Source organism: Actinia tenebrosa, unplaced genomic scaffold, assembly GCF_029948245.1.
Source record: "Actinia tenebrosa isolate PJP-AT-01 unplaced genomic scaffold, QUT_ActTen_1.0 PGA_scaffold5__44_contigs__length_20552954, whole genome shotgun sequence".
NCBI classification, from domain to species: Eukaryota; Metazoa; Cnidaria; class Anthozoa; order Actiniaria; family Actiniidae; genus Actinia; species Actinia tenebrosa.
Genome location: NW_028292582.1, coordinates 7,354,912 through 7,368,977, shown reverse-complemented (window position 1 = coordinate 7,368,977; position 14,066 = coordinate 7,354,912). Strand labels below are relative to the sequence as shown.

The 14,066-nt window shown below is 38.8% G+C and overlaps 1 protein-coding gene and 1 non-coding gene across 2 annotated transcripts; both read right to left on the bottom strand.

Annotated features, from left to right (window-relative positions):
• Positions 1–7,289: 7,289 nt before the first annotated feature.
• Positions 7,290–13,759, bottom strand: LOC116297399 (pseudouridylate synthase 7 homolog). The gene is made up of 6 exons (XM_031705621.2): positions 13,153–13,759; positions 12,013–12,522; positions 11,253–11,557; positions 9,407–9,497; positions 8,516–8,768; positions 7,290–8,279 (listed from the first exon to the last, which is right to left on the bottom strand). Exons 1-6 carry the CDS (start codon positions 13,757–13,759, stop codon positions 8,024–8,026), a joined length of 2,022 nt encoding a protein of 673 aa, XP_031561481.2. The 3' UTR covers positions 7,290–8,023.
• On the bottom strand, positions 10,381–10,646 carry LOC116297401 (small nucleolar RNA SNORA53). Its single transcript, XR_004197221.1, has one exon. It is a non-coding gene; the product is annotated as a small nucleolar RNA SNORA53 (small nucleolar RNA).
• Positions 13,760–14,066: the final 307 nt, after the last annotated feature.

The window sequence follows — 14,066 nt, the reverse complement described above, 5'->3', positions numbered from 1 at the left end:
GCGTATGTGAATGACAACATGCCTGTACTGACTGAAAGCGTAGCTCCAGCAGCAGAAGTGACTGAGAACACACGCTGCGAACTTATTTCCCAATCAGTGGAGCTTGTAAAGGAATCAGAAGAAGTGCTCGCAATAAAATCTACAGAGAGACTCAAGCCCCTAGAGGATGTCACTTATCAGAATGCAGAGTGTCACCAAACCAATGCTGAAGGTGTGCAGCGACAGGAATCAGTCAACGAGATGTCTTCAGAAGGGATTCAGCATCAGGATGACGTCAATGCATCTATCCCAGAAACCCCTGTTGAAGAAAAACCAACAGCAGCAGAACATGTACAGACAGTCACTGAGTGTACCATGCCAAACCCTTCGGTAGAGGAACATATAGTGAATGTTGTGGCAGTCCTATCTGATGAGCAAGTTCAAGCATCTGACAGTGTAAGAACGGTGTGTCACGAAACTCCAAAAGAAGATGCTCAGCAAACAAGTAACACAATCGCTGAAGTTGTGACGAGAGATATTAAAGAAATAGAGTCTGTGGACAACAATGCAAAAGTAATCGAGGATGTAACGCTGGGAGGCATTAATCAAAGAAGACGAAAAAGAAAATATGCTGATGACGACAATCAGAATCAGTTGTTATCTAAAGACGTCCAAGTTGATAAAATTAATGCGCAAGACCTTGGCAAGTTGGTGGGGGATAAGAGAATGTCACATTTGAATACAGACAGTTCACAAAGATATCCTAGTGATGTGCATCAAGCCCTCATGACACAGACAGTCGACCTTCTGGAAAGGGGAATAGTACTACTATCAGACGATGGCTCGTTTAAAGCTGTTGTAAACCCCAATTCCGCGTCAAGAATAGCGAGCGCACTCACAGAACACAACTTTTCTAGCTACTACAAACGTTATGAAAATGACGTACTACCACAAGACTTGAAGCAGAGGTTGATTGATCGGGCTGCACTTGTCGCAAGAGACCATCAGGATAGAGCATTGGAAGGCCTAGCGGAAAGACCAATATTCACCTTGTCTGATATACGACACTATGACTGCAATGGTGACTACATCATGGAAGATGTTTCATCACCTAATATTCCTGTGTATCCTTTCACGGGAATCCAGCAAACACCATTTCACCATTGTTTCGTCAATCCATTCCAGACTAGCATTACTCCTCAGGGTCTTCTAACTGCGGGTATACACATCCCATTTCAGATGATGTCGCAACAGAATCAGTATGACATCGAGATGATTGACGTTGATGAGTTATATATGGACATCGATGAAAGTATCGAAGACATGTTCATGGAATGTGAGGATAACACAGATTGTTCTTATTGCTCACAAATAAGCCTTAACTTGCTTGCGTCTTTGCCAACCAAGTATGCTATCAGTAGACGAGCCATTTACTCACTACTAGATGAGAGGCCTTTGAATCCTGAAATACCAAGTTCAGGTTTGAAAGAAGGAAGCAAGAAATCCTGGTTTGCATATAACACTTTCAGCTTTCGACCAGAATATGACGAGCCTTCAGGATGTTTGTCCAGGAAGGACAGAGTAATCTATTCACTACTGGATGAAAGATCTCTAAATCCTGTACTCTCACCATCTCTAGAAAGACAGAGCAAAGTGAAGTCATGGCTTGCTTATAACACCTTCAGCTTTAAAGAAGGGAGTCTTATGCCGCTTGGGACCAAGTGCAACTGTATGGAGAAGACCGAAATCCCTTTCCAGACGGCAAGCCAAGCTGCAAATATTGTTCCATCAGCAGTTCAACCATGGCCTAAACTGGATCAGAATACCAACAGTGTATTTTCTTTTACTCCAGAGCAGAACACCATTGCATCAAAGTCTTCATTCAACACCTTTAGCTTTAGGCCTGAAGACCACATTTCCCAGCAAACGTCAATCTTAGGGGAAAGCAAGCAGGAATCAGTCTTTTCTTTCGGGAAGGCAGAACGACTTGTGACTCCAGCAGCAGAACCACTTACAGTATCATCAGGACTTTCTTGGAAATATTTTAGTTTCCGAGAGGAAGATGATCCTAAACAAACGCCATTCTTAGGAAAAAACAAGCAGAGGTTGACATTTTCCCCTGTACAGGCTGAAGCAGATGAATCCTCTGACACAAACCAACAGGCTACTGACCTTTCACTCGAACCAGCAGAACAAGCTGTGAACAAGAAAACATTGACTTTCTCACTTGGACAGGAGAAACAACCTGCATTCCCTGTCAGTGAAGATAATGACTCTACCAGCAATGAAACTGAAAGTCAAGATGATGATTTGTTTGATCTCAATGATGAAAACAAGGAGCTTGCAATTAAAGAAATCATTGCTGCTGTAAAATCTCAACTAAATGAAAGAAACATCAATATTCCTGAAGAGTGCGTTGCGCAAATCTTATCCAGTGAAGAAGGATGCGACGCCACTGGGGAATCAGTCAAGGACAGTGAAATACCCAGTAAGATAGAAACAGCCACCAAGCAAGCTTTTGCTAATGGACAAAACGTCGAGTTGAAAACAATCCCTGAGGCAAACGATAAAGTAGACAAGACGCTGATGAATGCAACGGGACAAAGCCAAGCCACAAATAATGATTCTCAAGATGCACGTCAGCATCTCCTGGAGGCGAGAGTTCAAAATACTGCCGAGCCATCACGTAAGCCAACCATTTCTCATTCTAAATCTATCAATAACAGAAGCAAGCCTTACCCGACTCAAGCTGCTTCTGGAATGGCGGCTTTCCTGCGTCGTGTTAAAGTGGTCAAGCGTGATAGGCTTAGAACACTTCAGATATCAACCCAAGTGAGTCAAGGTGATAACGACGCTGATTCAACTAAACCAGTGCCTGCTTTGCCACAAACTGTGCAACAACGTGAAGTGGTATCCTTGAAGTCACTGATTGGGAATACAAAACATCATCCCTCGAGTAAGTCTGATCTATCCATAACGATTGCTCCATCTGATGCTGAAGAACGTAAAGTGGTTTCCTGGACACGAAACAAGAAAGAACCTGATGTGAAAGGCAGTGAAATGAATCTCTTGAAGTCAAGGACTCAAAGTAAAGACGCAGATGGATTAAGTAAATTAACTTCATCAACATTATCTGGGTCTGGTGCTGCGAACAAGCGTGTGTCCTTCGCACAGAGTGAGACACCTGAGCGAACAACCAGTTACATGGCGTCACCACCAACTGTCACCACCAAATCCTATGTTGCGGAGAAGCGCAATAAAGTGATATCCTTGAGGTCTGTGATACAAAGCAAGAAGGCGGATCCAATTAGCAAGCCTTTTTCACCTGATTCACACGTTGGCAGCATTCAAGGGGCCTCCATGAAGCCATTGAATCAAACTATGAGGTCAGAACAGATAAGCAAGGCTAATCTTGAAGAGGGAAACAGTAAACCTGCACCCCTGAAGTCACCGACTCCAAGTCTAACGGCAGATTCAATGAGCAACTCTATTTCGCATTTACCACTTGTTTCCTCTGTTGAGGAAAACAACGAGGTGGTCTCATTGAATCCTTTGCCCAAAGGTACAAACACAGAAGCATCAAGCACGTCGATACATTCTGTAGTTCCTGCATCATCTGGTGTGCAGAATACCAAGGTACTTTCCTTAAAGCCTTTGAATCAAAACACTTGTAAGAAGGATGAACAAGTAAAGAAGTCAGTACCATCTTTAAAACAAGTTTCTTTTGATGTGGAAGATAGCAAAGAAAGCTCCGGGCTGGTTAAAAGCAAAGTTGTTTCGTCGACATCATCGATAACCACACAATGCAAGAAAATTGACTTGTCGAAAGAGCCGGTATTATCTGCCCAACCAGTTAGTTCTTCTAAAGTAAAACCCAGTTCCAAAAAAGACTCAGTAAACTCATCGGGACAACCTAAAACCGCGAATCCACTCAAAGAGTCCTCTCCATCCAAGTCACTTTCTGTTGTTAAAGTGGAAAAAAGCAGAATGGTGTCGTTAAAGTCATTGACTCGAGGTAGCAAATCTGACCCAATGAAAAAGGTTGTTTCTTCACCACAAGTTTCTACTGTGGCAGAAAGCAGTGCTAGAAAGGTTACCTTCAAGTCAACCAATGTAGAAGGAAAGGAAATTGTATCAAACAAGTCTTCCTCGTCTAAAGCACAAGTTTCTAACGATAAGAAAGGCAAAATGGTAGTCATGGAGACGGCATCACATGATTCGTGCGTCGCAGATCCTGGCAGTGCCAAAGAAGTAATGCTTGGTCCAACATCACAGAAGAAAAACCTGACCAAGTCTGCTACATCGACAAAAGCTGTTTCTTGCAAGAGAGACACCAAAATGTTATCCTTGACGTCGGTATTACAGAGTGAGACTGAGAATGGTCTATTGAGCAAGGTTGCTTTGTCAAAATCACCAAGTTCCTGTGATGATCGTAAAGTCGAGACGAGTGAACTTATGTCATTACAGTCTGTGACGAAAAGTGAGAAGGCAGTTCCAGTGAACACATCACCTGTGACAGTAAAAGTGAAAAACAACTTGGCTTTGACTCCCAGTAAGATTGCACATGTAAAGAACGATGGTTCTGCTGATGGACAACTTTCAATCGCTGAGCCTTCCAATTCTGGTAAGTCAGTAGAATTACATCACATCCTAAATCCTTCAAGCATTTGAACGTGACAATCTTATTATTTTATTTTATTGTTATAATATTGAAAAGTCATGGATTATAAGTTTATATTCTTAGATAACAAGAAATAAATACAAACACCCAGATGCGCATTAACTGCCCTATAAATGTAAACACCGTAGGTATTCGTTGTTTTCAGTAACGATAGCAGTGTTCTTTCTGTCTAGCTAACTTTATTTACAACAACAGCACGAAATGGAAGATGAATAGATATTGAAGTACAAACATATCTATTCATAAAATGAAATGAACTTTGACCAACAGCTCATTTCATTTTGGGAATAAATATTTCTACCCAAGCTAGCCCGAGACCAGAACGAACTGCACCATATTTGCTTCTCTCTCTTCTCTATCCAAGAAAAAGCATGCATTTTTACCATATCTGTTATGCCCATGCCACTTATTTGTTTGACTTCTTGAACGAATTATCATAATTTGTTTCTTAATTCATCTTACAGGGAAGCGCAAATCATTCCAAAGCCTCACTTCGTCACATAAACGAGAACTGGATGAAATGTTGGAGGAAGATCAGCAGAGTAACATAGAACGCCTGAGACAATTTAACAGCAGAAGAAGAAAGCCTACCAGTGGAATACGCAGGAAAACAGACGTAAAACTCAAGTCAGTGAGCAACAGTGATGGAGCTGATTGCAATAAAGACAGCGAGGCGAACAAGAATGTCAAGTTGGTCAAGACTGATGTTGTACAAGATACAAGCGTCGCTAAGCGCAGCTTAGCAACTACAAAACGGCTTGAACCAATATCACTTACTGTTGACGTAAATACAGTAAAGGATGGAAAGAATGAGAGCATCCCAAAGTGGATACCAGGAACACTGGAAAAGACAAAACCATCACCTGAAGAAAGGGTTACTGTTCCTGATGTACCTAAACATAACAGCAGTTCACAGTCCAGCCAAGGGACTTCTCAGGAGTTCAATCTAACCCCTCTTATTGCTGTGAAGACAAACGACGTGAATGCTAGTGGCGGCAGCGCCATGTCGATGAGTCCAGCCGTACCAAATCCAAAACCCTTACTTCGCGCAGTTGCAGAAGGAAAAACAGCAAATACGGGCGACAAAATTGTCGCACAGTCCAGCCAAAGCATGATTACGCCCACTAGAACTGAGCCATTGCTTCTATATGACACAGAGACTGTCAGCAAAGATGCAAGCAATACAACTGAGTCTAACATGGCAAAGGACAGCTCAGAGAAGTCATGCTTACCTCAGCCAGAACAACGTTCATCGTCAATGGATTTGGCAAGTATCGCTGCAAAACGGTGGAGCATGTGAGCCTTTATGCTTTGATCTTGGGTCTACAAATGTTTTAAAGCACGTTTCATATAGACGTTTAATAATGTTATCATTCGTTGTTTTTATATAGGTTAAAGAACCATTGTGCCTAGCTGGAGTCGTTGCTATTTTTGGTGAAAACAAAGCAAACAGTGAGCAAATGCCTGAGCCTCTGCCTGGTGAGTAAGAAAAGACAGAACTTTAAAACAAATAATCCGACTTTCAAAAGGAGGCAATATTATACAGATAGATGTGTTCCCATTAAGATCTCGTCACGTGTCATTCCCTTGATCCGTTTTATTTTTGGTTATAACGATTTTGGCAAAATGTCAGTGACCGAGTTCTACTTAAGCCACTTTTCATCTCTGTTCTATTTTATCTTTCTTCTCTAGTTCCACAACCAGTAGCTGAACATGTAACACTAGGAAAAAGAAAACTACGAGACATGCAGGATGAGGATGAGAAAATACCCACTTGTGTTGAGAAAGAAGCAGGAGAAGTAAGAAAGAAACGGTGCTGGAGAACAGTAGATAAAACACCAGAAAATCATGAGCAACCAAACAAACCACGGCGCTTGGTCAGAAACACATTCAGAAAAGGCTGAGGCAAAAACAAAAAAACAGAGACGTCAAAAAATAAAATTAAAATATTGAAAAATATTTTGAATTATGTAGATATAAAAACATATAAATGTAATATACGTACATTGATTAGAGTGAAGTCATTAAACCCGTGCAATAGATATTAGACTAATACACTTTAGTAGACCCTAATTCCATTGTTTTCTTGTGTCTATTTGACTATTACACGTTGACTAGTAATTTTTATTTCACGGGTTAAATGCCTTCACTCTATCAAAAAGTCAAATCTAAAACTGGATACCAGGATCACTACTACCGTACCTCACCCTCCTTTTATTATAATTTACCTCTACCAAGGGGGAGGAGGTGAGGAGATTCTGCTAATCAATACTATACCTTATCAAGCCTTCATTGTAGGATATTTCACTGAAAATCAGTAGAGTGCGCGCACTAAACCTGTGAACAATATTTAGTACTAATAAATAGTAATTCATGCAGAATCCCTTTGTTTCCTATTGTTTGATTATCACTATTTAGTACTAAAAATTAGTATTTGTTTCACGGGTTTAGTGCGAGCACTCTAATGCCTTAATTATCAGGGGGGAAAAACAAAATAGTTGTTTATGATTTAAAATTGGCTTCAATTATTTGCAAACGAATGCTACTTTTCAATGAAATATCCTAGATAATAATTTCACATTGTAAATATTCGTAGAAAAACGAAATAAATATATTTGTAAAAATCCAAAACCGTGCAAATGATTTTTATTAGAAATCTCAGCTTTCCTTACTTTACATTTCTTTTTGTCCTTTCGCTCTCTAAATTTTAGACCAGGATGCAAAAAGTGAATATCTTACAAATTACTAAGCTCTAATGGTAGTTTAAGCCTGTGAATTTTGCTAAGTTACAGAAGGAATCCCTGATCCCTGACCATTAGGCCTAGGGTAAACGTCGAACTTTCCATGCACCGAACTTAATTACATCAAAGAATGCCGCCTCATTATTACCTCATATCCATTGTTTTTAATGAGTTCGGTGCATGGAAAGTTCGACGTTTGCCCTAGGCCTTATTGAATCCCCTGTCAGTAGTAAGATCTTATTTACATCGTTTTCTTTAGTGCCCATTTTACTATTATACACAAACTTCTAGAAAGTTTTTCTCAGTCTGAGTAAAAAATATGTAACTATGTATTTTATTCCTTTTGGAAAACAAAACATAAAACCTATTCCCTATAGAGGTTTTGCACCATCCCATAATACTGCTTGGGCTTCCTGTGGTTAGATGGCAGAACAATAAAATCCCTTTGCTCTGGGGAATTTTATTCTTTCTCAGGTAAAACGATTGTATTGTTCTTGCCATCTAACAAGGCTGCTATCACGTGGTGGTGCAAAACCTCTATTCATGTTTAAAAAATACCCTTCAGAGTAAACTTCAGTACCTCCCTGAAAACAAGGGGGATAGGGTAAGGCATTCGTCACTACTACACACTTGTATTCAGTGCAGTTTGATAGACTGATGATGTCTCACATTTCAGTATCTCCCTGACTGCCATAGTGGCATAACACGAGGGGGGTAGGGTGAGTTCTATTTGTAAGGCTACGTATTGTCCATCTGCTGGTGTTTCTAATGCTGTCTTTCCATTCACGCGGTCCATATCTGTCAGCACCAGTGGTTCTGTGGGATTGTCGTACTTCAATAATCGCCAACAAGTATTCTTAGGCTTGACAACCACATGTCTGTGGTGAAATAATAAAGTAAAATAATGGTTATTGTAATTTGTATTTTATGAAAAAAAAAATTAAAATGCTTGCTGTGCTGTGTGGTGGTTATAAAGCACTTGGGGATGTGCAGCAGAACACTAGAGAAGTGTGGAGAATCACTTCACTATGCGTCCTGCTTCTCCTAACACTTCTCTCATGTTCTGTTAGCTCCTGTATGCTTTACTGCTCATATTTTCTATTTTTTCACTAACCTGTATGTACCAGACAACGAGTAGTCCTTAACCCTATGTCTTAATCCATCTATATCAATGCCATCCTTATCCATAAGTTCTTTATAGACTTGCTTGCTGTTATATCCTGGATATGTGACATCATAGCCAGGTAACGGCATAATGATGTTATGGATTGTATATGTCCCAGATTTTATGTCCTCTGAAGTAAGCATGCGTACGAATGTACTATTTGATGTTCGAAGTGTTTTGACTGTGTCATCCAGGCACTCATCTGAAAACAAAATGGATTTAAGGTACAATAAATAGAGTTTTGTTTTACCTGTAAACACTTTATGTGGGAAGAAAAATTTGGGACAGTGAAACTTAGTAGCTTATAACGAAGGGTGTCACTAAATAGAAGTATGTTTTACAGTTAATATTGAAATAATTTTTTAGGACAGTGCATATAGCTGTGCGTTTAATGAAGATGTATTCTGAATAGATGTTTGTTTTAAGTAAATATGGGAAGAAAAAATTGGGGTCATGCAACTAGCTGTTTGTTAAATGAAGGGTGTCTACTGAATAGAGGTTTGCTTTACAGTAAACATGGGAACAAAATCTTGTGACTGTGAAACTAATTGTCCATTAAATTAAGTTGTCCATTAAAAAGCAATCTGTCATTCACAACTCAATGTAATGATTATGTTCACATAGAAAGGGCACTATAAAAGTCATAAATCATCATAAATGAAGGGTGTCCGCTGAATAGAAGTTTGTTTTAAATATGCGAAGAAAATTCCGGCACTAATACAAATGCAGCTATCCAATTAATGTTTTTTCTCCTTGAATATGTATCAAAAGCAATGCAAACAAAAAGCAAGCACACAATATAAGAGTCATGGCTACATGTTCAAACTTTTTTTTTCTTACCAAGGATTTCAGTCTCATTGCTATCAATACTCGTGGATGATTGGTTGTCTGTGAATACTAAGTCACCTTCTATAGGGACAAGACCAAACTCCTGTTAAAATAAGTATGGGTAAATGAATGGTTAACAAACTATTGAATTGGCACTTATAAATAGCCCTTTCTGATATTTGCTGGAGTTTTAAATTTTATTCATTTCTGCAAGTGGCACAAATTAACAAACAAGGGTGTGCATTATATTCACTTGCAGGTGAATATAGCAGCTTACTTCTCAATAAGCCTTTTCATAGTTTAAGAATCGATTCCACTGTGCATGCGATTTTATTCCGAATTTCTCACCTTCTTTTGTTTAATTAAGAACAAAAGAAGGTTTAGACAAAAGAAGGTGAGAAATTCGGGATAAAATCGCATGCGCAGTGGAATCGATTCTTAAACCATGAAAAGGCTTATTGACACAGTTTTCTTTGTTATTCACAAGGCTTTATTTTTGTTATAACCCTCATTATAAATGTGAGGTCAATATATAGTTAGTTATTAGCCCGGTTAATAACTATATATAGACTTCACATTTATAATAAGCAGCATTAGATAGAAAACCTTCTCAATTGATAAATAAAATACTTATAATTACCTCGAACGTCGGCAATAAGCCTATACATTCCTTGGGCCTGTGGCTTATTAATATGGCTTATTGCCTCCGTTCTCGGTAATTAACTCTTACATAAAATGTAAATTGTGACCAATGAGCGCGCCGGATTTATTATCTTCATTTGCGTAAAAATACTAATATAATATTATTTCCTTTTAGTTCCCTCTCTGTAACTTACAATGTATGACTACATTTTGTTTTCTATTTTGAACAAAGCAAAATGGGACCTGGAATCATTGCTTTGTGTTTACTCAAGCAAATTTGAAAAAAAAAAAGCTTATTAAAAAACGAATGCTTGTGAGGAATCTTGCACAAAGGTTGTTGTATATTTGTCCCTTGGTAAGCCCAGTCTAGAGCAACAAACAGCACATCCTCAAAAGAAGCACCTGAGCACAACTTTAGCGGACAGCATGCCAAAGACCTGAGGAGCTCAACAAGAGGTGTACTGATCTCACACACCCATGACTCATGCACTTCCAATATGCAGCGGTAAAGCTGTTGAATGCCTTTGAGACACATGGACAGACAGACACACGCATGTGACAGCTGCTATATGTCAACGGCATTCTAGAAGTGGATCTAAGGAAGTGTGTACTAACATTAATAATGATAATGATGATGATGATGATATCTCAATGCGCTTTACATTTATGACCAGTGGAGGACTTTACGAGCTGCGTATTAAGGCGATATTAGCAGCCGTCCAGCTTACAATCATGAGCGAGCAATTAGTAGATTAGAGTTATTTCACTATGACGTCACATCAAAACAATCTATTGTTTAAATGCAAAGGATCATGGTCGTCCGAGGGGGTCAAACCAATACAAATTCACCGAAAATTGTTCTAAAACCTGTATCGATCCATGAAGAGAAGTAGAATAGCCAGCAAACTCTCAGAATATTTTTTAGTACATATTAACACATATTATATCTGAAAACCAGGCCATTTTAGATTAAACTGTTTCGCTTGGAGCAAATTTTATTGAATTTTCTTTTGGATTTGGCGATTCTATCCCCCACATAAACAAGCAGTGACGTCATAGTGAAATAGGGAAACTGGGATAGGCTGTTGAAGCAGGAGACAATTCCCTACTCTTACATGAATAATTCAACAGGTTATTTTTTGTCCCTCTTTTTATAAATAATTAATAATAATAAATAATTCAGTCATTATCCTAAATACGAGGAAGCCCTGCATACCTTGATACGCCAAGAGACCACTTGATTCCAGATGTAACTTTGATACGAATGAACATACATCAACCTAGTGTTCCTGGGAATAAACTGCAAAGCATTCACTAGATCCTTATTGCCATGTTTTGCAAGTCCTTGCAAGAGATTACTTTCAATGCTTCTTTGCTTGGCAAGTTTCTGAGAGGCTTTAGCAGCATCACCAGTATTCTTCCATAGCAGTAAGGCTTCATTGAAGTCCTTGGTTCTTCCAGACTTTGGGCTGAGGATGGAGTTCACAGCCTTCATCCACTGGCTTAGGATTAGGGCCTTACCTATGGAAAACAGGAATCTTAACCAAAAGAACTGTGAACTAGGTAGTTACAAGCTGTGCACTAAAATGTGATATTTTGCTGCTGTCAATGCTGTCAAAAATAATCAGTTGATAATTGTAAAAAAGACAAGAATCACTTTTGTTTTTTTCACAGCCTTCATCTACTGGCTTAGGATTAGGGCCTTACCTATAGAAAACAGGAATCTTAACCAAAAGAACTGTGAACTAGGTAGTTACGAGCTGTGCACTAAAATGTGATATTTCGCTGCTGTCAATCAAAAATAATCAGTCGATAATTGTAAAAAAGACAAGAATCACTTTTGTTTAAGTGTCTAGTCGTTCTAGCACTTTCGCACTAATTGGGAAAACTTTTCGCTCACACACACTACCACTACATTCAATATTCTACACACACAATGCTCAGCTCACAGCTAACTATTTCTATGTGTCTCTTACCTGTGTGGTGTGTAGGAACTGCTGTAGTCCCAAACCTCTGTAGACCATAATAATTAATGAAGCCAACATTGATTAAAGAGTTCATAGCTTGCTCAATATTTTTTGTATTCCCTGTAACATTCCTCAGAGTAATGACAAAATGGTTTCCCGAGAGCTGTCCCAAGGTGAGCCGATCTTGGCAGTATTCAAAGTTTCCTACTGTCATACCTCTAAGAGTTTTATTAAGTCCTTTCAGTCTTTGCGCCTGTACTCTGTATGCTCTTACTTCTTGGACAGTAACCCCTCGGCGATCTTTAGTCCCAGCATACCCAAAACTACTTGGCTTAGCGTGGACAAGTTTTGATAGTAAATTTATTGCCTCCATTGTGTCTTTGTTTTCTTTGTAGAGAACAAACCTGCAGTAATCACCACGAGATGCTGGCCATTTTTCTTGACGCTTCTTTGCAGGGTTTCCATGGTAACGGAAAACTCGGACTGCCTTATGTTCATCGACTGTTACAGTTTCAGTATCTACAAGTAGGAATATGCCAATGCTTTCACATTTTGGTAAAACAGATATGACAGTTTCTCATATTTTGGCATATTTTCATCTAAATAATATATAATTAAATGATAACTGTAATAGAGAATCAAGGCTAGTGTAGAAGTAGTGCACACACCCCTGAACTTTGGGATCTCAGGTTCGATTCCTGGACCTGAAGTTATAAAAAAGACTAAAAAAAAGAGAGAAAAAAACAGAAAACTTGTCATCACTTATTAACGCGAGTGAAGTCTGTTTGGTCTCTCCTTTGTTCTCTTTCCAGAAAACCCTTCCTCAGATCATGTTTCAGGGTTAGATCTGTAAGTTAGCCATGCCCTGACTTAGATCAGCCCAGAGGTTGTTTCAGGATTTGATCTGTGAGTTAGCCATGTCCTGAATTAGATCAGCCCAAAGGTTGTTTTAGGGTTTGACCTGAGAGTTAGCCATGCCCTGACTTACATTAACCATCTGTACATCAACCAAGAGGTTTATCTAGTGTTTGATCGGCACTTGTAAGTTTATAGTTGTTTCATGACTTTGGTCAGCTTATAGGTTTTGAAAGTTTTGAGGTTTCAAAAACATGAAAACGGTATCAATATAAACAAAGCAAGCACACTAACCTAAACTAGGAAATTTTTCTTTGATACATCGATGAACTTTACTCCTATGATCCTTGTCATCGTCATAAGATAAAATCGCATTAAATGTTATATCTTTGCTGTCCAACACCGACTTTACCTTCTCTAAGTCCTCCTCAGATAGAATATCCTCGCTGCTCTCTTGTTTTGACGCGTTTTCTCGAGGAATATCAGTATTTGTTAACTGCACTAGATTCCCCTTGGTATCTCGCTCATTGACTAAGAAGTCTACATATCTTTGCTTCAAGATGCCTTGAAAACCTTCATGTTTGCTTAAATATTCTGTTATTCCAACGTCTTTTTCTGCCGTATGGATTGGGATTAATTCATCATCGTTTGATAAAGAATTAGCCTTCAAAACTTCGGCATCAGACTTGCTTCCAAGTTCAGCTTCTGAAGGAAAATTTCTGCAAGTTTCTGTGCTATCTTTTTGCTCGTATTTTTCATCTTCGCCATCGTTAGCAGTATCAATAGTTTCCACATTATCCTGGTTTTGTATTTCTTTGGTTTTTGCTGCGTTTTGGGATGAATTTTCACATAATTTTAAGCGTTTACAAGGAGCACCCGAAAGTAAATCTTCTTCCTCCATTTTTTTTGCTTCTACACGTGGGACCTCGCTTGGAACCACAGGAATCCCAAAACAAGTAGTTCTAACTTTATATTTGTTTGAAATTTGTTTTTCTTTTTCCAGAAACCGTCCGAAAAATAAAAAGTTTCAAAATTGATACCTCAAAAAGAAAATTCTGTTTTTTCAGATATGGTTTTTTTAACTTTTAAAATCTAAATGAGACTCAATTTTTCCTTTTTTTCCTGCCTCACCACAGGTAGCCCGCGCAACCAAAAGATTCCCTCTGCTTTCAGGTTTCTTCAAACAAATCAAAAAAAGACTTGAATAA

Coding starts and splice junctions, on each gene's coding strand:
- LOC116297399 (XM_031705621.2), bottom strand. CDS start 13,759: ATGGAGGAAGAAGATTTACTTTCGGGTGCTCCTTGTAAACGCTTAAAA. Junction 8,769..9,406: donor CAATGAGACTGAAATCCTTG/GTAAGAAAAAAA, acceptor TTTTGTTTTCAG/ATGAGTGCCTGGATGACACA. Junction 8,280..8,515: donor TCGTTGTCTGGTACATACAG/GTTAGTGAAAAA, acceptor ATTTCACCACAG/ACATGTGGTTGTCAAGCCTA.